The sequence below is a fragment of the Rhea americana genome, unplaced genomic scaffold (assembly GCF_003343005.1).
Source record: "Rhea americana isolate MKP2758 unplaced genomic scaffold, rheAme1 scaffold_49, whole genome shotgun sequence".
Lineage (NCBI taxonomy): Eukaryota > Metazoa > Chordata > Aves > Rheiformes > Rheidae > Rhea > Rhea americana.
In genome coordinates this window covers 57011-79493 of record NW_028186634.1, presented here as the reverse complement: position 1 = coordinate 79493, position 22483 = coordinate 57011, and the positions used below count along the sequence as shown (strand labels likewise).

The following is a 22483-nucleotide window of genomic DNA, read 5'->3' as shown; positions in this document are numbered from 1 at the left end:
TGTGCCGGTCCCTGGGCGCGACTAGGCCAGTAGCTGGCGGGGGCGGGGGTGGGGTGGGGGAAATGGCAGTCAGCAGTGCTTTCCTTCGAGAATTGATTATAAACATGCCAGCTGCAAAAATACATCCTGAGCGTTTGCTCTCCCTTTAAAGCCCCTGCTTTGGTCCGTGCTGCTCTGTCTATTTAACTGTTTCATTTATATTTATTTATTTATTCATTTATTTTGCTGCCTTTAGAACATACYGCTGGCTGGTAACCAGATCAAGTGTCTTGGACTGAAATGGGACAGGGTACCAATGAAGGAAAGCGAAGAYGAAAGCTGGAAGCCGCTTGGTTCTCTCCAAGCCTGTTGAGGCTGCTGAGCAAAGAGCCCYGAGCTTTGCCTGAGATGCATTTTTAAAAAGAAGAAAAAAAAACAAAACAAAAAAGGAAACCAAAGACTTTCGAAAGGACTTCTAGCAAAGCGCCCACGTGTTTTGAGTGGCACTGCTTTGCCAACGATTATCTCCTATTTATGAGATGCAAACAAGAGTCAACACTGACTGGTGGTGTTTTAAAAACAATTTAAGTTATTTGTAGTATCTATATTTGTATTTATTTTGATGAATGTCTTTCAGCAGTTATTAGTCTTAATATTGCTTTTACATTAATATGTCCATTCCAAATAAATTACTTGAAATGTTCACTTTTTATTACCATACTCTGTGGCGCAGTAACTTTTTATTGAGGCACGTTTGTAGAGCGGACAGTGGTGTAATGCTTTAGAAAGAGGGCTACGCGCACCTTTTGGGGGCTCCAGATGGGGCTGTGGGAGGTGGAGAAAGCCTAGATAGTGCTTCTGCATTTGAGCACAGCTCAAGGGGCAGAAGGGGCAGGGAGAGGTGCTGGTGTCCGGTTCTGCTCAGAGATGGAAATACCGAAGGCTGCTAGAGACTGGGACATGTGCTCATTTTTGAAGCGCTTTCCCATGTAATCCGGTAACGGCAAGTTAGTCCCAGTTGTTCCTAAAGAAAGTGCTGGAATTACCTGCAATGATAAAATGCTTTTGTCTTCTAACAACCTGCATCTCTTCCCCCAGTTCCCCCATAGTTCGGTGTTACACAAAGGCAGAAAAACGGCTTAGTCATTTTAGACTAATACAGGGCCGAAGGTGAACAGGATGCCTGCGCTTTGCAACGTGGAAAGCGAAATTCCTGGCTTTATCATCTTCCTGCACCTCTACAGCTTCAAGGTCTGTTAAACTGCTACACGATAAYGTGGGGAAAAGCTGAGACGAGCTTTTTCCCTATAGCCCTGTGACTGAGAAACTTGGGGAAACAGCTAATTCTTGGAGAAAATTACGGAAATTTTATCTGGTGAGGCTCAGTTATCGCTAGCGCATCTGTGCTTCCTTGAGAGCAATGCTGCAGCACAGGCCCCCGTTGCCATGACGGGGGTATGGGGATGGTGGAGCGGTCTGCAGGAAAAGAAAGAAAAAGACTACGAGTTTATCAGGTGAGGTGAGACTACTACTGACGTTAGCTTCAACGCAACAATTTCCAGCCGGTAATTCCAGCCCCCCCCCCCCAAGTATCAGTAAAATTCTTGCAGGAGACTGGATAGCTTTAGAGGAAACTGCAAATTTATTTAATTACAAGCAGCTTGTAGTAAGAGCAAGACAGAGTGAGTACAGGAGAAAAAAGGAAAGCTTTCTGGAAGGAGGGCGCCCGCGCTTTGGGGAGCATGAGGCACAGTCTGGCAGCGCAGCGCGCTGCGTCGGGGCCCAGCGTGCCCCCGCGCCCGGCGCCGGCCAGCCCTGCTCTTACAGGGGCTGCACAGGAGCTAAGCGTGGATGCGGCCAGCCTTTGGCCGTGACATTTGTAGGCTTTTAGCCCCAATTCCACAACAGCAAAACAATTTCTAGAAGCGCGTTTAAAATAGCAGCACCGGCCTTGTGCTCAAACGTGGCTGCGCTCCCCCTGTTTTCTTTGGTACTGCTGGAAAAAGAAAGGCCCGAACCAGAGCTGAAGCGCTGGCTACTAATCCCCGCGGTTTTGGTGAATCCAGCTGGGAATGCTGCCCTACAGCAGCTGAGGAGCCGGCCCCGCGGCTGCCGTGCCCGCCGAGACGGCGGCGCCGTGCGGGGGAACCCGATAGCCCCGGGGCTGCCACGGCCACCAGCCAGCTGCAGCCCGGCGACCACGGGGCTTTCGCAGACCAGCTGTTTTCTCCCCATCCGCTAACCGGCCTCTAGACACAACTGTCGAAGAAATGCAAAGCATCATTTAAATCATTTTATTCCAGGAGTGCAGAAGCAAAAGGAAATCTCGAACRCGACGTTTTTTAAAAAAATTATTACTTCAATGGAAAAAGTAAGGGAGTGACTTTCTTGTGGCTGAGTTACAGGCCTTTTCTCTCTTTCAGCGGGATGTTACTCTTTAAAAGGTACACAAACAAGCCTATGTTGACAATTAATTGCAAATACCCAAAGGAGGAGACTCCGAATTGCTTGTACAAAAYGCCGCCGATGGCTGGCCCCACCGTCCGGGTCAAGGGCTGAACCGAAGCGCAGATTCCCAGCATGGTGCCTAGGGAAGATGGCAGAGACAAGAGCATGTCAGACCGAGGGCAGCTTGTCGGAGCGGAGAAGAGCCCCCTCCTTTGCCCCGACGCCATTCCTTGCAGTATCTGGAAATCAAATAATCTCTTCTGTTAATTTCTAAAGTTGCAACCACAGTTTGCTAAGCCGGAGGMCTCCTGGAGGCAGGGGACTAGCTGCCACCTTAATGCCTTATCGCGTGGTTCAGCTGGCCACCAGCCCACCTCCAAGGCGCACTGATGCTCACCCTCCTCCTGCAGCCAGGGCTTGCGGTGCCTTTGGAGCTACAAGGCGCCTCTGAAAGTAGCACGCTTAATAGGGCTTGTAGCTACGGCCTGGAGCTGGAGGAGAGGCARTTTCTAGGATAATGCCCAAGACTTCCAAATAAATCACAAATGTTTCTGCTATCTTAATTGGAGGCAGAGGGTTGCAGAGGGCCCTGTTGCCCCAGAACGGCTACCACAACTTAGTCTCGCACATGGGACAGAGCAGCAGCGCTCAAGGGCTCATGACAGGCAGGAGGCTTAGGTCTAACGCTGTCTTTGAGAATAAATAAATAAAACTGCAGCTAGAGACTACCCCCCTTTGAGATAACGCCCCCGGCAAAGAGAAGGGATGTTTCAATTTGAACGGGAATGCAGCCCAGCAGGTCCCCCCCCTGCCAGCAACACGCAGCTCTGCGCTGCTGGGGGGACCCCGCTGCCCGGGGCCCCGGGAGGAGGGTGAGCCGGCAGCGGGCGAGGGGAACCCGGYGCCGCTCAGGAACATTGTTTTTCCATTCTTTTTAATCACCGATCTGTTTATGGGGCTGGTGGCATGGGTTTTCTGGCCGCGCGAGGCCGCGGTGCCGGGGGACGCAGGGACGCCTCCCCGCTCGCCAGAGGATGAGGATGCACGCGCGGCACCTAGCCCGGCTGGGGCACCTGGGGCGCCCGGCCCCAGCTCAGCCAGGCGGGGGACAGCCGAGAGGAAACGGTGCTCGGACGCGGGCCGGGGATTGCGGCGCTTTTAGCRGGGCGCAGGGCGCTCTCCGTGGGAGAGCCGGGGCGCGCGGCAGCCCCAAAGCACTGGGTGGGAGCGCGGCCCGACCCTTCGCCGACAGGAACGGGCCCACGGCCACCCAGCTCTCCGGGCAGGTTTTGCAATTACCTGCCTCCCTTGAGGGAGCTGAATTAGGCTAATTGCTACGCACAACTGCCAAGCTGGCTCTTACAACCGAGGAGGYGCTTCCCCTTGCCCCCCCTTTTTTTTTGTTTGTTTGGAACAGAAATCCCTTCTCCGAGAAGGCTGGGTGCTCCCTTCGCACCTCTGTGGCAGTCGTGTTTCCGAAAAAGATGAACTCCAACTGGCTTCAGTTAGACCCCTCGATTCAGACGCCCTAGAGATTTGGGACACGGTGACCCTCAGCTTTGCAGCATGGGTGTTACAAAGCCGTATGTGCGACAGAGCCTCACTTACTATCAGACCTGCAAGCAATCGCTGCACCAGCAAAAGTTTTCTGCGCCCTTCTGCTCAGCCCCATCAAAAGCAAAATTTTCCCTTCCTGCCTTTGAAGAGGAGGAGGGAAAAAAAAATCAAAGGAAAATGAATGAAATCATTTCCCCTCGATTCCCTTCAGTGGAAAACCCCAGCGATAAAGCAAAAAGCAAGCAGCAAACTCATCAGCAGGAGGAAACAACTGCAGATTGGTCCCCAAAGTGGCAGGATCAGCACAAGGGATGGCACCACCCGTGCGGCCACCAGCCCGCATCTGTTTCCTTTCGGACACCCCCATTTCAGGAGGCAAGGGTGACGGCGCCTTGCAAGGGCGGCACCCTGGCCGTGCCAGCTCTGCGGCTAGACGGCCACCCCCGCGCGGCCCAGCCTCCCGCCCGCCGGGACGCCCCAGCCAGCACCCGCCGTGGCCGGTGCAACAAATTCCTGCGGGCTCTGCTGGCCCCAGCTCGGGCCCCGCCGGCAAAACGTCCGCGAGGGACAGCCGCATGTTCGGAACCGGCACGGTCAGCGCTTCCCCCGCGTTAACTGAAAGTCTTTGCAAGTCAACTCGTCGATTTTTGACGTGGCGATGGTGAGGGCTTTTCAGAAAGGCAGACTCAGGTGCTCTCCAGTAGTGGGGGGATTACTAAAACTCCCCCAAAATGCCCACTTTGCAGAGCAAGTTTCAGGCTCGTCGAGGAAGGAGACGAGTTCTGGCTGACAGACGGGTGGAGCAGCAGTTGCTGTGTGGTGCCACCCACGGCCAGAAACGGATGGGAGGCATTTTAATAGCTGCATTTCTCTACGAGACACCCACACCGTCACTGCAACCAGCTGCTCCGGGGAGCCGGCTCCCAGGGAAACGGCTCTGCTGCGTCAGGCATTCCCGGCTTCACTCTCGTCCCTGCCTGGATGGCTTCACAACGAGCCCAAAAATATCAGAGGCTTGTAAAGATGAGGGTCAGAGAGAAGTGGTGCACACAGAGTTTTCCCCCAACACTGTGATTCTCCATGCCAGGAGCATCCCTCCTGGTCACACATGGTTTTGAACCAGCCAGAGCTCTACAACTTGCACCATGTGGGCTTGTACCGGTGCAGAAGAGACCGGTGTGATAAAGCCCCGGAGAGCCCACAGCTCTCCTGATGTGAAGTAGGCACATCTCCTCATACCCCATCCCAGCTGTCCACAACGCCCCATGGGTGCCTCTGTCCGGCCCCGAGACCATCAATCCCATCAAGTCGCGTGCTGACCTCATGGCATACGCAAACGGGGACAGGGATGAGGCAATGCAACGCGTTTTCCCCCCTGACCCAAGTTAGCCTCCGGGTTTTAACAGCAGAGCGACGCTCCATTTTTCCGCACAAAGCCCTTTTGAGAACAGCCTGGACCAATTCCAGCTTTGCTTTATGCTTAAATGCCATTTGCTGCACTTCCCCCCACTTCTTCCCTTCTCACTCAACATGGCTCGAGGTCGTGAAACAGCAATTTTCCTCTCTAGCGGAACCGAGGGCCTGGGACATCCCAGACCGTCAGTGGGAACCGAGCGGGCTCTGCTAGCTGGTGGCATCACATTTAGAAACGGCATCTACTACAGATGCTGGGAGCCTGCAGTCTTCGCCTCTAYGAATAGACTACTGAAATGACGTTTAGAAAAGCTCTTCATCCAGAAGCATCTCAAAAGTGCTTTACAAACATCACTAATGGGCTGCACAAACAGTAAGTTTGGTTCTTGGTAGGGTTTTTGCAGAGGTATCGACTCTGGAACAAAGCTGACTCTGCTGAATCGGAGATTATGGATAATGGTGCTGTGGGTTAGTGGCAGCTTTTTGAGGAAACTGCTGTTGCAAGAGCAAGGTTTATTTGGCTGGGGACTTGACTTTGTGCCTCRCAAATAGGACTGATGGGCATGATCTGACAAAAGCGTGGAGCCTGACAGCTAGCACTGTCTCGGGGGGGTTCACACCAGGCTTCAGAAGATGGCAAAGAGCAGTCAAACGTAGGGGCCCAAGTTCCCTTTATAGCTGGCAGAAAGCAGCAGATGTTTCCAAAGGGCGATCCAGAACACCCAAGCGAGACGCCTCAAGTTAAACGGCATGAATGAATACTCTCTCTTAGTCATCGTCACGCCGGAAAAGCAGCTTTGAAATATGATTCTTGGATTGATATTATATCTGTAGCACATCCTCCTTGCAGTCCTTCTCACCAAGGACATCACAGGGCTCAGCCCAGCCTATCTCCCTGCCCCAAGTGTATTTACAGAAACCACAAATGCTTTTAAAGGCGGTGCTTGTGACACTGCTCGGCCTGAAAGAGGCCCTTTGCACTTAAATATATGCTGCTGTGTTCTGGCTCCAAGGCAACTGGATGYCTGCCACAAATGCACCCAGTGTTACATGACAGCAGCGTGACTGCACAACCTGGGAAATACAGCAGCCTTCARTCTCCACCCAGCTAGTTAGCTGTCCTGCATTGCATGTGCCTGCTCAAGTCTGTCCACCTCAGTTTTACACTTCTAAGCAAAAGGTGAGAGAAGGGGAAACGTATTCACAGTTCCTCTCAGACCCCCCGAATCATTTCAACCTAGGCACGCAGGGAGCCTTCTGCGGGAAACCGTGCTTGATATGATGGGCCAGCACCTCAGCACTCCTCCTGCAGAGCACCTTGCTGAGCAACCTTAAAAGCCATAYGGCTGGACTCTGAGCTGGGAAACACCAGCCTGACTCAGAAAAGAGAAAAGCAGACAGAGATYGGTCTAATCTTCACGAGTCTTACCAGTGTCGGAAGCGGGGACGGACTTGGTGAGGATGCTGTCCGTGATGGTGGTCAGCGTGCTGAAGGCGAACACCAGCGGCACCGCGACGATGCAGTAATGCAGCACGTTCCTCATCAGGGCCTAAGCGACAGGACAAAATATACTGCGGGTTATCAGAGAGCCAGCTCCCGAGCAAGCACTTCACAGCAAGAAAATCATCGTGTGCCAAACCCACGGCTCTGGTCAGCTGAGAAAACCCCGAGTGACTTRCAACAGCGAGACTCTGGCTGCTTCAGGGTCTCCTCCACCCCTCCCACCCCATTTGTGTGTAACGTGTTATTTTAAGCATGCAACACAAGTAACAGATGATAGTCTACAATGTGGTAGCATGCTCTGTAGCACTGCTGCGAGTATTTTTAGAGGCTGGGAATAAGCAACGTCCTCATCACACTCTYCCCCCGGTCTCCTGTCTCTTGTCCAACTCCTAAGGAAACGCTGAGCAGCTGATGCATGTGGTTTACTTCAGGAAGTCTCCATTACTTATACAAAACAGCCKAGAGAAGGTACTTCAGCTCATTACCATAAATAATTAAAACTAAACTAAGCTTGTCAGAATAACGAACACAGTACATTATGCAATGCGGTACCTCTGGGATTTCTAATCCTGTTCTGCTTGCTTGCTAATAAATTCACTGAATTCAGTAATCTGCAGTGGGTCTCCTGGCCCTAACTGCACATTAGYGAGCATAATTAGGGAGAGTAATGATTCTGTTATTGCACATATTCTTAGCGGAGACATCCCTCCAGCTGCTTAATACYTAAACAAAAGCAGTGAGGATCCCTAAGCAACGGACTAGGGCTGCTCTGAATTCATTCGCAAGCCCTGCTGGTCAAACGAATACATGTCTTCGGGCATGAAAAGGAAATTCTCTTTTTCYTGGAAGTTTCTGGTCCCCACTTTAGTCTCAAGATGTATTATTGTGGCTGGAAAACCCTTCTGCCACTGGTTAAGCCAGAAGTTTCATTCACTGGAGCTCTCTCGTAATATCTGGCAATGCCTCTCGGCTACAGAAGATGGGGAAGCCCGGAGACATCGCTATCTAATGACCTGGAGACGTTGAGGTTTATTCCGAATTGCATTCAGATGATCCCCTCTAGATTCACGCGTAGCCGAGTTTCTATCCTCGGAGGAGCTCTTTGCCTAGGTTTTGGTTAAGGACTAGGCACTTCTGGTTACGGCGCTGGAGAACARAGGCAGAGGAACAAGTCTCTGGTACCTAAACGTTCAGACAGAGGGAGAGCACTACCCCTGCTAGGGCAAATGCCGTTGCAGGACAAGGCAGAGGTCACAGGAAAAAATAGCGTTAACCCTCCCCTGCCTTCTACAAATTCCCTCCTGGGCATTCTGGAGGCTGAAGCAAGCGGCCAGAGGGAGCCGAACCAAACCTGCACCCCCCCCTGAATAAGATGAAAAGCTAGGGAAAATGTTTCCTCGCTCCCTCGAGGCTCTGCACCAACCAAGTCGGGTAAATCCTGGTCTCTGCTAGTCATCAGATCCCAGCCTTTTAAAGCAGATTTAAGCACGTGTGAAACCCCCCGTGCCGCCGGCACGCAGATGGGAAGCAGCATCTGGGCCCCCTCGCCCCTGGCACCCACCCCACCCGCGCGCTCGGGGCCCTCCCGCCGCTGCSATGGGACTCGCCCCGCGGGGACCTCCTCCCTCAGGAAAACCACCCCCGAAACGGGTGTCTTCTCGGCAGCCGCTCCGACGGAGCGCTCTTCAACACGGCCTCCCCGCGCAGGGGGCCGCAGCTGCCGTTCCTGGGAGCAGTTCCCGCGGGAAGCCGCTGCTCGCCCTCGTCTCCCGGCCGCGCTGCCGGGATGCCCAGAGCCCGGCAGGCACGGCCTAACCCCCAGCTCTAAAACGAACCTCCAGTGGCCGTTTCCCTTCCCTCCCCACCCCTCTCCGGCCCCAGCTCGTCGTGCTTCTCCACGGGCATCTGGGCCAGCGCCATTTTCCGGTTACTCTTGAAGACGGGCGCCAACCCTGGCCAAGACAAATGGCAGTGGGTAGCATCACGTATCCTCAGACCAGGAACAAAATCAGYCCCTTGCTGCCTTCTTCCCCAGACGCTCCCGGCTCAGGGGAATGAATTAACCAGAAAGCCCCCAGAGAACGACATCAAACCTTTGCTGCTCCACTGCAGCGTATTACCAAAATGACTTTTCTTCCCAGCACCTTCATTTATTTTGACGGCAGCCCAGGAAACGCAGGAGCCAAGGGAGACTGAGGCAGGATTTTCATGCAAATCTAGTGACTCAGGACGGATTTACAAGTTTCTGCATWGGATTTTTGGTTTTTAAATCCCCTGAACTATCATTACTCATGCATTTTTCTGTCGCTCCTTAGAGCAGCGCTGATGCTGAGCGCGGTCACATTTGCACGGGGTGTGGGAGAGCCGGTTCCCTCCCCGCAGCCCGGCAAAGCGCGCGGGGCGCCGCGCCGAGCGCGATTTCGCGCCGAGCCTTACCATGCCCAGGCCCACTCCCGCGAAGACGAGGACGCTGAGCCGCAGCAGGGTCCTCTCCGTGCAGAGGCTCGTTAGTTTTCCAATGACGAGGCCCTGGACAACCTGGGGAAGAAGCACATTAGGTCCCGCTTGTACCAATTTAAACAAAGCGCCAGGACAGCTGCCCCTAGCGCTTCGAGCAAGTGGGAGGCAGCAAACGCGTCGTCGCTTTTTTGGAGAAAAGGTGCTTCATTAGCACAGCAAATGGCTGAAATACCCAATTCACGACTTTGAGCATTTTTGTGTTATAAATCTGTCTGGTCAGATTAAAACCCTCTGCTGAGGGTGCCYGTGTGAGTTTCCCGTCACCGCCCAGTCACTAGCACTGATCAGAATGTCCTAAAGACACTTGCAGATACAAATGAATTTTTCTGACGTGTATTTTTTTTTTGTACAATACAATTCATATTGGTTTAAACTGTTCATTTCTGGCAAGTTCTTCAAAAGAAAAATTGTACRTTTGTATGCAGAGGAAGAAAATGCCTCCTTTCCTGCAACTTTTCTTGCCCTTATTTTAAACTGTAAGTATACAAATTGATGGTTTGTCCTTTTTATACAGGAAACAAGTACAAGAAACAAGAGAATAATCTCCTGCCCCAACAGTATGCACAAACATGAAGGAACAAGCAACTGGATCTGCAGATTTTAAATAAAAACTGGAGGTGAGGGAGAAGCAAAAAAAAAAAATCTAAGCTCCAGGAGCATTTTGCTTTCACAGCTCTCCAGAGAGCAGAGATTCCCTCTTTTTATTCATCTGTGCTGCCTCTCATGCCTGTCAGGTGCTGTCCTGCAAAACGAGCCCTGGGTGACTGGATTTCAGGGGAGGTTCAGATAGGAATCACCTGAGCTTTCCTTGCTTTGACCAGGTTGGTTTAATCTCAGCAAAACACTCTAACTTGAAAGAGCAGCTCTAATGCAAAAAATACTTTGCTTTCCACAGCAGCTCTGTTCTCCCGGGTTCTCCCCGCCACGGCAAGTTGCACYGGGCGACCTCCTGGCGCCCCTGCTCCGGCGCTGTCACGCTGCCGCGTCCTCGAGACCGGGGCTCCCGGGCTCCGGCGCCGGGCCGGGCCAGCCGCCTGCCTTGCCGTTGCCCAACGCAAAGACCGACGCCAGCTGGAAAACTCCACAGCAAGGGCTGACGGGTTACAGGCAGCCGCGGCAGGTCTTGCCAGCCGGGTGAGCCAACGCAGACTCATTCGAGATGAGTAAAAAACTGAGAAAATAGCAGCGCGGGAGGGGGCTACCGRGAAGGCGTCGTCCCACTTCCGCAGTGAGGGTGAATTAACTCTCGGGGACCTAGTGCAGCGTGGTGCGGGGCTGACACGTGGGGCGACACCGAGCCACCCCAGGGCCGCGGCAGGAGGAGACTGACAGCAACTGTGGCTCCGCTCGGGGCTGGGTGGAGAAGCAGCTGAGTAACGCYTCGCTAAGCTGAGCGCTCCTAAAACGAAGAATCACCGTTGACTTTTTGCATCCCCCCATCCCTGGTGGCGGAGYGGCCCGGCGTGCCCGGCTGAGTCAYSCCAGCTTGCCCGGCAGCGCCCACAGCTGGAGCCGGAGGCGAGCCCCACTGCGGTGTGACCTGCCCCAGCGACGGCACGATCCGGGCTCCAGCTCAGCGCTGAGCCATCCGAGAGAAGGAAACGTTTCTCAATGTGCCCAGACTTGAACGGCATATTTAGTCGGGATACACCGCGCAGGCACGGCCCTGACCCTGCCCTCCTTTTAGTCATCAGGGTATATCATCAGCTATGCCCCAGAGAAGTCTCATCCGACTACCGTGGGACTGGCTTGGCCAGAAAGGTCTCAGTCAGTAAATGTGAGCACATAAATGCAGGAAGTAGGGCAGTTGCAACAAAAGCACATTTTCAGCAGGCAGAATTTGTGAGCAAAAAGGACCATGTCCTCATTTGGTGTCAGGCAGCAACATCCTGCTGAAACACGCAGAGCAAGACCAACTCGAAGACTGGGCATGGGGCAAGCGGCTGATCTTGACTCTTCTYAACAGCAAGCATCAGCCCAAGTCCCTTGCTTTCCTGCTGGGCTAAACAGCAGTCTTTGGGTTACACCAATTGCAGGCTCCGTATATTTAGCCTCCTCACTGGTTATTCTACGCCTTTACTGGCTTTGGCTGGTGGACTCCTTCCTGCGTGTGGCCCCTTCCAATCCATGTATAAGCCATAGGCAGGTAGGCTCAGCGCCTTGATTTTGGATACCATCAAACCACCATCTTGACTGAGGCCCTGGATAATGTTTCCAGTCACTGGGAGCTAAGCACTTGCTTCCACTTAGAATTTAGACATGAAAATATGTTAGAAGAAATTAGCTCTCTAAGAGAGAGCTTTCCTGAGTCATAGATAAGCTCAGAGAATCCCTAGAAAGAGTTTAAGAGGAAGAAAAATCTAGAAAAATGGGGATGAATGACTTTGTATCATTCAGGGACATCTGCATGACAATCATCTGGGAGTTGCCCCGAGCTTGCTGTAATTCTGAATTTGCTGTTCATTTCTCAGTGTAGTCATGCCAGCAATTTTCCACGGGCAGGCAGTCACCCGACCTGCGTGAGCGGCGCTTGCTCGCGCACACCCATTCGGAGAGGAGGAAACGGGAGGCGGCTCGTGTGCGCTCTCCCATGCCCAGTTTCGGAGGCGCGCTGCCTGCGGGCAGCTGCGAGCGCGGATTTCGGGGCCAGCGGAGGTGCCTTGGAAGACGTGGCCTTCGCTGCTGGGCAGACACGCGCCGGTGGCGCTGCAAAGGCAGCAGTGGCGGTGACGTGTCCCCCTCGCTGTCTGCATCTCCCGGGCGTTGCGGGTGCACGCGAGCCCGAGCCCGCAGCGGGCCTTCCCTGCTGCGTTTCGCCTCGCCCGCACAGCGCTCGCCTTCGCAAGCCGAGCTCCTTCGAAGCGCCGGGAAGGCAGGCCGTGTGCCTCAGTGGAACGCGCTCTGCCACCGCTCTACAAAGGGGACAGGAAATTGTTTGCAAGTGAAATAACACTGACTGCCCGTGGCTGTGTACACATGTCACGGGGAAAATGAACTGGTCTTTTCTCTTCCTGCTGCCTTGAAGGCTCCCGATGAATGCAGAGGAACAGCAAAAACTCTGTCTCCTTCCCTTTTTGCTCTCTTCTCGCTGGTGATTTGTTCCCCCGGTTCAGCTGATCACTCAGAAAAATCACCAGTGCTAGTACTATTTGGAAAGGAAGCAGCTCCCATTAGCTTAGAAGAGCCTATTAACACATTTTTTTTTGTTAACCTCATTATCAACTTTCATAAATCATGTGCAGACTGGAAAAGACTTTTACTGGCTTAAGGCTGAAGGTGCTAATTTTGGGAAGACTTTTTAATGACAAGGCAGCAGCCTTGCTGCATGCAGTTGCTGCGCTGATGAGCAGGACCAGCATCCAACAGTAGCAAACCTCACTGGCAGATGCCGGATGAGTTACAGAGGGAAAGTGCGATGTACCAAGATTACCAGCTGGTGATCCATGCTGGTCTGTGGTCCTCAGACACCAAGATTATTTCTATAGATCCTTTCATGAGCCCTAATCAAAAGTCTGACATAGTCAAGAAACAAAATACCCATTTACACAACAGTGTGGAAATGAAAAGACCGGAGAAGGTCTGACAGCCAGACACTGTGCAGGCCAGATAAGCTGGTGTAGCTCACCAGAGAAGACGCAGGGCCCCAGCCCCGGTGTAGATAGTGTGAGTCACATTAGAGGCAGCCTCCCACACAGCGGACCTCTATCTCGCCTTTGAGTTTTTGCCGGGCTGGCAGTTCCCAGGCTCAGAGCAGAGCTGGCTGGGGGTGGGATGCACAGGTGGGCACAGAGGGGAGTGGATCCGAAGGGACAACAAAAATCAACGGACTTCTCTTTATCGACTTAAGGTGGTGAAAAATCTTGCACTGGCCTGTGTGGGGGAACAGAAAAGACTGAAAAGACTGTTTTTTTTTTTTTTTTTTTTTTTTTTTTTTTTACCAAAACAGAGAAGTAGGCTTTGGAGAAGTAGCTCAGGTCTTGCAGAGCTCCATGAGGGTGTCAAGACTGGAAGGAGAACATGCGGCAAGGCCCAAACTGCTGAGCACAGCACTTTGCCCAACAGGGAAAGAAGAGCATGTTTTGCAAACGCCAGCCTAATCACCCCCCATCCCCCCACCCCGAATTAAATCCTTCAAAGCAAGGAAACTGGAGAACTTTCTGTTTGTTGTTGTCAGGTCCTTTCCCCAAGTGGGTTTTTCCCCTAGGCATACCTGGCTGTAATTAAATCCCCAGCTCTTTAATCATCTCTTTTGCTGCACAGAGAGGAGGAAAAAAAAAAAAAAGAAAAGAAAAGCAAGAGGGACAGACGGGTGATAAGATGATAGGCAATGTAAATCTCTCCTCCAGGAATCTCTCTCATCTCTTCAGCATCACTGGGTACGAACTTGTCCCTCCAGAAACTGCACAGCTAGAGGTGGAGTTTGTACAACAATACAAATTCAAAGCAGTAAATACAACAGATGTCTTATGATTTTTGATCCTCAGGGTAATAAATATCTACCCTTTTGTCCCACCCGGAGTTTTGGTTTGGTTTGGTTTGCTTTGTTTTTGGAGAAAAAGTTCTTAAGGAAAAGTTTCCCTGCCCCCTCCTGCTGTTTGAAATCTAAGCATCAGATGTGACTGTAGCTACTAACCAGGGACTCCAGGTATTTCACTTGCCTAATCCTCCAGCAGCATATCCCAAGSAGATACTACACTGGGACTTTCTCCATGTTACTGTGTTCACCACTCCAAAACAAAAGAACCTGGTGCCTAGGCCTCTTTCTGCCTGTTACGCACAATTAAATGGTCCTCTGGAGGGAGGGCGAAGGGCATCTCTCACTCCTGGGCATTCCCATTACGAGGGAAAGTTTGTTCATGTCCTTTCTGGGACGAGGTGACTCTGGACCCACAACCCCAGAGGACAGCGGGATTGCCTCCCTGACGGGCTCTCAGACCTCTTGCCCGGAGACCCACCAGCGATCAGACAAAGATGCTTTGAACTTATCATGAGCTGGGAAATTCTGGTAATGCAAGTCGCCCGGCACAAAGGCACCCTGCTTTCTACAGCCGTGCCCTCATTTCGTTATCTCCTGTCTGACTCCTCCTCCTCCTCCTGGATTTACGCTGGCACAACCACTGCTACTTGCCAAGCCTGGCATGACTGGGATCACTGGGATCACTGGGATCACTGCAGAGCTCAGCATTGCTTGAATTACCCTGCGCTTCTTATTTTCCCTTTACCATCCGACCTCAGCCCATTCCAGCCTTGGCCATATCCCATTTTCTAAGCAGCCACTTTATTCCTAGTGAAGCAGCTCTTTGCCCTGCTGCTGGRGCGCTGCACTCCTGTGCATGCTCGCGGTCCCTGAGCTTGTCTCACCCTTCGCCGAATTGGCTCTCAGTTCCTTTCTCTCCTCTCTGCCCCCAGCTTTCACAGCATTTTAAGCCTGCCCCACACTTTCCAAGATCCTTTGCTATTAGATTATGCTCTGTGCCTAACTGCAAACAGATGTGGCTGATGATAGCTGCTTCTTACTGGTCATGAAAAAAGAAAGAGGGAGTAAAAAATTACCCTTTCAACTACTTTGCTGTTGGAAAGCACAAGCCAATGGTCAGCGGAGCCAGTGGGCTTCCCACACAATATGATTTACTCTCGCATGCCAAAACATTTTGCACAGGAAGGTTAGCAGCAAATTTGCAGATGGAGCATTGGAGACAGAGAACAGATAAGGCAACACATCCAAGACGAAAAGCAGGACAGCGGCAGAGTCTGGAACAGTAAAGTGATGCTAATTCCTAGCCCAGTGCTTCATCCACAGTCCAGTAAGCCTCCGCTCCCTGGGGACAGCATGGAAAAGTACACCTCTGATAACTTTTACAACAGTACATCCACAGACATARTGCAAGCTGTTAGCTTTTGGCCACACAGGTCTCTCTCTCCTAGAAATATCAGGCCCTGAGCACGCTGTCTTGACCATGCTTGCAAGTTCGCAGCCATGGCAGATCCTGTTGCTACAGCTTAGAAAGTCCCTTTGGGAAACACATAATGTTTTGTTAGCTTTTTGGAGGAAWGACAAACTGTGCAAGGAGAGCTGGGGGAAGGAGGACCCCGTGGTGGGGAGGACCAGGGGAACCAGGGGAAATGGCTGCTGGGACACCATGCATGGCGGGGGCTAGCAACCAGGTGCCAACCGTACAGGGCTGCGAGGACAAAACCCACAGYCAGAACTGGCTACAAGTGCCATTACTGCTGCTGCATGGGCAAGAGCTCCCGGGGCAACTGTGCAAGTGAGGAATGAGGACGAGAGGCGCTCCAGGGAGAAGCTCCCAGGCTCCAAAACCCACCTCCTGCAGGGACTTGGAAGTGCTCCCTGTCAGGCTGAGCACTGGGCATCTCCCTGAATTTCGGGGGCCCGAGGGGTCATAAAGTGATAAGATGGGACCAAGGCTTGGGGGTGCCAGATGTCATCCTCAGAAGGGTTTTGCCAGTGAAACAAGAGGGCTATGTACTAACTGCTCATAACACCCTCTGCCTGGAAAGAGGGTATTAAAAACGTTACGACCACCTGTGGAGTCTGTGTTTTTGCACCAGCGTTCCCACAGACAGAGGTGTTTTAGGTACTGATGACAAAGCACCGAGTTGCCAACTTAACGCTGAGCAGACCACTCAAGACTGCTCTCAATCTCCTTTCTAGCTGCTTCGCAGCTGGCTCGAACTGGAAGAGCAGTYAGAAACACAGATGTTTATGGTATGTTGGCCACCTCTCACCACAGTAGGTTAAATGAGGCTGAGAAGCTGAAAAATAAGGTTAAGCAATTGGAGCATAATATCCTTGGGGCAGGAAAGGAAAGCAGTGAGAGGCCATCAGCGCTTGAATCATTCTGATATTGCTTTCTGGGCTGGGAAAGAAGGCCTTTTTTTTTTTTTTTTTTCTAGAGAAGATGCCAGTTTCGACAAGAGTAAGGTTTGATTAAAAAAAATAGAAATTACTTGGGAAATCTCACTAAAAGTGCTAACATATTTCACCATTCGAGGGCCTATCAGGATTTTAAATGGATCCAAGAGAACTAAAGACATTAAAAATGACAAGGACACTAAGATTCTCAGGGAACCCAATGATCTGAGGAACAGGGGCTTTATACGGCCAGTGGCTCACATCAGGCATAAGCTACTTGTCAGCTTTGGTGCCCTTGCCCAGTCTTAACCCCAATGGGCCACAGTGGTCCCAGGCTTCACTCTCCTCTAGGCACATTTTTGCTCAATGCCCTTCAGGCTTCTCTCATGCTGACCCCATGCATGACATCAACTCCCACCAACACCCATAAGCGCCCACCGCCATCTCTTCTTACCACTCCACCGCATGATGTAACCAAAAAGACAAAAATGAAAGACCCGTCCGCAGAGCGCCGGGCAGCCGCTGCCTTTCACGCAGCCACGTGYGGTCTTACAGTAAGAAACATGCTCCCCGTCTGCCTCTCCCTCTTCGTCCCCAGCTTTCCACTTAAACTGTGTGCTTTTCAGACAACGACGGGCTTCTGAGTTCTGCCTTCAGGCCTGCAGTAACACAAATCACTAATATCGCTAAAGGTTGCYGGGAACCGCTGGCCCTGGCAAGGCTGCCTGTGCATGCATGACGTTCAGGAAAGGGCTGGGTAAGGGCTAGGTGGATGCTTGCCCCTGGCTGGTAGCCTGCACACGTGCGGCATGTGCAGGCAACACAAGGGCATGGCCACCACCCTCGCCCCAGCAGACATGGCCCTGCCGCCGTTCCCAGTGTCTGCAGGGAGGCTGCAAGTAGACAGGACACAGCTCCATTTTTATTTCCYCCTCCATTTTTGCGATGTGTCAGCACCCACATGTCTATAAAAGTGACTGTCAGCAGGTCCAAAGAGAGACACTCATGGGAGGGTCCTGCTCTAACATGGGAGCTCAGAGCAAGTCGGACAGAAGGTGAAAAAAACCACAATACTTTACAGGAAGGCAAACTAAGGAATGAGAAATCCAAGCTGAGGAGCTGGTTGATGAGATTCACTGAAAAGGACATTATTGGTGTTATGAGTAAAGCTATAATTTACTCGGTGAAGTGGGTAAGCCAGTCAGCAGATATTAATCACCATTCATCCACATAGCCTGGTGGAATTCAGCTGCACCTTTATCTGCACACATATCTCCAGCACTATGAGTTGACTGTACAACCGAAACAACAGTATCTGAAATGCCAGTGGAGGAAAGACGGAGGTGTACAAGTGTATGGGCACAACAGGACAGAGCTGGCACGCGTTAGGTCCCCTCCATGTCTCCTTCATCAGAGGAACCTCAACAGAAAGTAACTGTAACACATTAACTCTGTACAGGCACTGTCTACAACAGTCACCTTTGGACCATCTCAGTCAGAGACCTGACCTGGAAATAAGAACAAAAATATCATGTTTAAAGCCAGATCTTCCTCCRGAGGAAGTGTTGCTGATTTGGACTAGTTGAGCATTTGGTCCTGCATAAACTAGAGCAGAGGCATTCGTAATCATAAAGGTCAGTTTTAAAGTGGATAGAAATCAGAATCGGAAACCAGTGCTTTCCAGGTTTTCTGGCAAGAAGGCATTGCTGCCATCAGAAATTAGATGTTCTGGGCTTAAAAAAAAAAAAGTACCAGCATGTAGTTTAACCCTTCCTTTTCTGGTGGTCTGACAACAATCYGCAATGTGGCATCACGAGAAAGGGAAGTTTCTTTGTACCGTGAGATCACTTCACTCCTGTATTTCTGATGTCCAGAGTCACGCATAGTAGAATACAGGCAGCAAAACAGATAGAGACTGCAAGGTTGCCATAGATGAAAGAAAACTGGCTGGCTGACAAGAGCTAATTTCTATGCCAAATGTYCCAAGGCAAAGCCTCCCCAATGAAGCAGACATTGCACCCAAGCCTGCAGACCACTAGTGGATTAGAGCACTTTAATAGGTACTTCACTCTTGGCCTCTACGGGACGAAATCCAAACTATGTGTGACTGTTTGAAGGATCAGGTCTTTGGTCCGCACTGACATCTGGTTACCTGGTACAAAGCAGAGTGAATGCTGTAGTTTCCTAATCTTCCAAATTTGTATCCATATGGAGATGCACCAACACATTTGATTATWGCAGTCACATATAACAGGAATTTAACTGACACAGCCRTRCTTGCTACCTCCTCTACTAAGGCAYGTGAAGCCAGAGCAGATCCTGTGTTACTGGCAAAGCTAGGGCAAAAACAAGTTGTAAAGAAAGGAGCTAGAGTTGCCATTTCACAGATGAGAAGCTCCTCAAAATCACACAGGAACTCTGCAGCAATGCCCGGCAAATGAACATGGACTTAGTAGCAGGACCACGTTCCCTCAGGATATTGCTTGACTTGCATTTCTACCTCGAGGCTGGCCTATCTGTTGCTCTTTCTGCAGAAGTATTAGCCTATTCCTCCCAAAGGTAAATTTATAATGCAGCACCTTCATTTTTGATCTTGTTCCTGTCTAATTCAGCTGACTTTTCCATTTTGCTCATTTTACTAGCCATGTCCCACTGCCATTTTTGAGAGTCACTTTTTGATTTTAGGTAGCACACAGCAGAGCTAGGAATACATTTATATGATTTTCATATCAATACTGTACTGAATTTGGGAGAACATTTGTAGAAAAGGTAGCAAGGTGCAAATTAGAAAGCAGCATGGCAAGAGAAGGACTTTCACTTCACTTACCATTTGAAGGACACCAAAATATGACATCAGGTATCCAGACTGCACTGCTTCCAAGCCAAAGAAATCCATAGAGATGATGGAAAACATAATCAGGAACAAACCTAGAAGGAAGGTTAATGAAAAGTATACATGAATACACACTGCATATAGTGGCCCAGACCTGCTCTCGGTCACCTTTGGTGCTAGCCAGTAGCTCTCCCTGGGGTTACAGTGGCTGGGGGTAAACACGAGCAGAATCCTATTCAAATCAGTCTATTAATTTAATCTTTAAATGTTAATTTTTTATCCCTCTAACTTTCATCTTTAAATAATGTGACTATGTAGGCTGTAGATGCAACTGTTTATTATGAACGTGTAAATATTTTTATCATCTAAGCCAGACTAATCATTAAGGCAGCAAGAAAATATTTGTTCAGACAAGACTGTAACCATAAAATAATCTGATTGGATTCTTCATTCCTTTTGCCTAACTTCAGATTTCCACCACTGGGAATGCTGCTTGGGAACTAGGCTGGAGACATCAGATTAAATACAGTGGTTTCACTATACAGCTCGTCAGTGACTGCAGTGGCACGTGGCACTTCTCTCTCAGGGACAGATAGTGGTGTCGACACAGACGCACAGTTAGGGAAGGACAGACAGAAACAGCATACACTGGGTCTGCTTTTCAGCAGAGGCAATTTCTGGAAAGCACAGTGGAAGATGCCCACTCAATCTCATATAGAAATACAATAGCATGCATTCCCCCCGCCCCAGCATCCACAAAACCAGACACACACACACACACACACACACWCTATCACACATAAACAGCCATCAAATTAGAAGTGTTGTGACTAAACATTTCTCTAAACAACGGGGAATGGCGTGCGAGACTGCTGCCTCCCCTGATGTCTTCTGCAGCTCAGAGGTGCTAACACGGTATGAAATTGTGGCTCTCCGCATGTAAACGTCCACCTGGTGTGAGCGCCGAGCAGCGCGGATCCTGCCAGGGAGGGGGGAGAAAAGCGGGTGACCCTCAGAGGTCCACTCCTGCCCTGCTTCCTAGGGTCTTCCAGGGCAAAGGGACTCAGTAAGGGGGGAGTTACCATCCTTTCTTTTCTTAATGGTAAGAAAACAGCATACAGGAAGCAATGTGCGAGGACTGAGAAGACAGATTGTGGCCTGGCATGATGACTAATTAACCCTGCAACGCAGAAACGACCTTGCTTGTGCCTCCTGCAAGTGTGAGGAGAACCATCCCAGACTGCTGACAGCGACGCTGTGCACACATCGTTCATTTAACCTATGACAGGCAGACAGTGCAACTCATTTTACTTACATGTAGAGAGGTAAATGTGTTTTCCAGTGAAATTCCACAAAAGGAGACACTTGAACAAAAAGCTTTGGGGTTGGTAAGAGGAATCACATCCCAGAAGTGGCTATTTTTCCATGGTAACAGAATGAGAAGGCAGAGTGATCAGCCTAACTGTCCCTACGGCACACCACATCCATTTCTATCAGTGCACAGCGTATCAACGCGCTCACTTGTCCCTGTCAGTGGTGCACGTGCAGTTACGAATATATCCCTYTGAGCATCTCAGCCCTTTGTCTTGAGGACTACTACCCTCACAGAAAGTCTGCCCAGATACCACCGATCCCTGGGGACACCTCTTCTACTCCTAACAGCTTGGTGGCCTCCTTGGGGAAGGAGAAGGCAGGAAGGCCACTGCGCACTGTTCCTCTCCACATGCTCTGAAGAAGTTGCAGGGGAGTTGGGCGCTGGCTGAAATCTATGGATTCGCCCCACCCATTGGCAGGGAGCATCCTGTTGCCATCCAGTTACTTTGAAATCACTCTCCGCTCAAGCCAACTTAAGGTAACGTGCAAATAAAAGTACTTACTCACCACAACCAAAATAGACAACAGAGTTGCACGTGTTTATAAAAGACACACATGAAGAAACGAAAGAAAAACCACACTTTGTTACACTCACAGTAAGATTAGATCGAAAAAGGCACTCTGCTTTTATGCAGCTCCCTCTCTGCTGGTACCACCTAGGAGGGATCCCACCTCCCTACATACCCAATGCTTCTTCCTGGTCCAGCGCGCCAGCTTTTACAGCTAATCTCCCCTTTGAAGTCCTTGATCTTTTTCCCTCAAAATAGCTGAGTCCTTTCTTGAGCAGGAGATAGGATTTCTCCTGACTGAAGGTAAATGCTGCGTGACTCCCCTGGGGAGATGCACCCCTCTATGTAGGGTCTAAATAATGGTTGAGCTCTTCAGAGCCTGGCATGAGAGGGACAAGCGACTGGCACTGGGCAATATAAAGCAGGTATGTGGCTTGCAATACTTGGTAAGAATGAGGATTTGGGTGATACATTCAAAAGTACCGAAGAGAGACATTTTCACATTTTATTTCACATTTTTAAACAAAAACTGGGAATCTCTAAAAGCAATCAGTGGCTTTGRGAACACCAGCTTTGCAACTCTTCCTTGAACAGGTGAGCACTTAGCTACCGAAAGCCTTTCTCAGCCCTCCTGAAGCACACTGCCCAAAGCAATGGGATGCACRGATCCCAGGCACCTTGTAAAATCCTGGTCTGTACATGAAAACGTGTCCTTAAAAATGAGACAGGGGTGCTAAAGTAATCCCATTAAAGCTAGAGCCTTCAAAGGAATTAGGCAGCCAAAGATTAACTCAAGCAGTTAACTACCAGTGTTTTCAAGGCCCTGGTGATTTCTGATCCGTCARCGTGAGTGTTTGACATTTTCATCCTTGGGTTTTGTTTTCTGCCTCTTATCTACTGCATGCAATGAGGCTTGCCTTTCCCAGGTCAAGTGAAACTGTGGTTCAGCCATGCCCAGAGAGCTAGGCCATCCTGGCCGTCTCTTGGTAGCTATCCTGTTACCAAGGAGGCATAGCCTGTCTTTGCTCTTCTGCAATGCATGGAGGAGGTTCTCAAGCACACCCCCCTCTTGGAAGACTCTTTCTCTTTTAAACAAGCTAATTTTTAACAACAGTGAGAGCCGTGAGGAACAGAAGATTTTCTTCTGTGTATATCACAAGCTTGTTTACAAAGTAAACAAAAAAAAGGCTGCAGTTTGGATGATCTAATTAATTACATGGTTGCAGCAGGGAGATGAAAGGTATATGAGATCATTAGGAGATTAACCTCCAGCTGTGCATTGCAGAGGAGTAGGTGATGGCCAAAGCCCCTTTCAGCTGCAATTATATGGTCAGTGACCTGGTAAGAGACCTGCAAAGAGAAGTCAGCAGGATTTTAACAGGCAGAGCTCTTCGCTGCTATACTTCTGGCAGGAGCATCTCAGATGAACTCATGCCTTCTCTTCCCTGGCCTCCGCAGAGCTGMTCCCT

The 22483-nt window shown here is 50.6% G+C and overlaps 1 protein-coding gene across 1 annotated transcript in view; it reads right to left on the bottom strand.

The window, feature by feature from the left end:
• Window positions 1–2257: 2257 nt before the first annotated feature.
• SLC67A1 (solute carrier family 67 member 1) overlaps window positions 2258–22483 on the bottom strand; it is a 61241-nt gene continuing 41015 nt past the window's right edge. The window contains exons 7-10 of the mRNA XM_085317240.1: window positions 19126–19226; window positions 9338–9439; window positions 6827–6947; window positions 2258–2566 (exon numbers count right to left, since the gene is read on the bottom strand). Coding sequence (XP_085173366.1) covers window positions 2379–2566; window positions 6827–6947; window positions 9338–9439; window positions 19126–19226 — 512 coding nt within the window. The 3' untranslated portion in view covers window positions 2258–2378. The remainder of the gene's footprint in view (window positions 2567–6826; window positions 6948–9337; window positions 9440–19125; window positions 19227–22483) is intronic.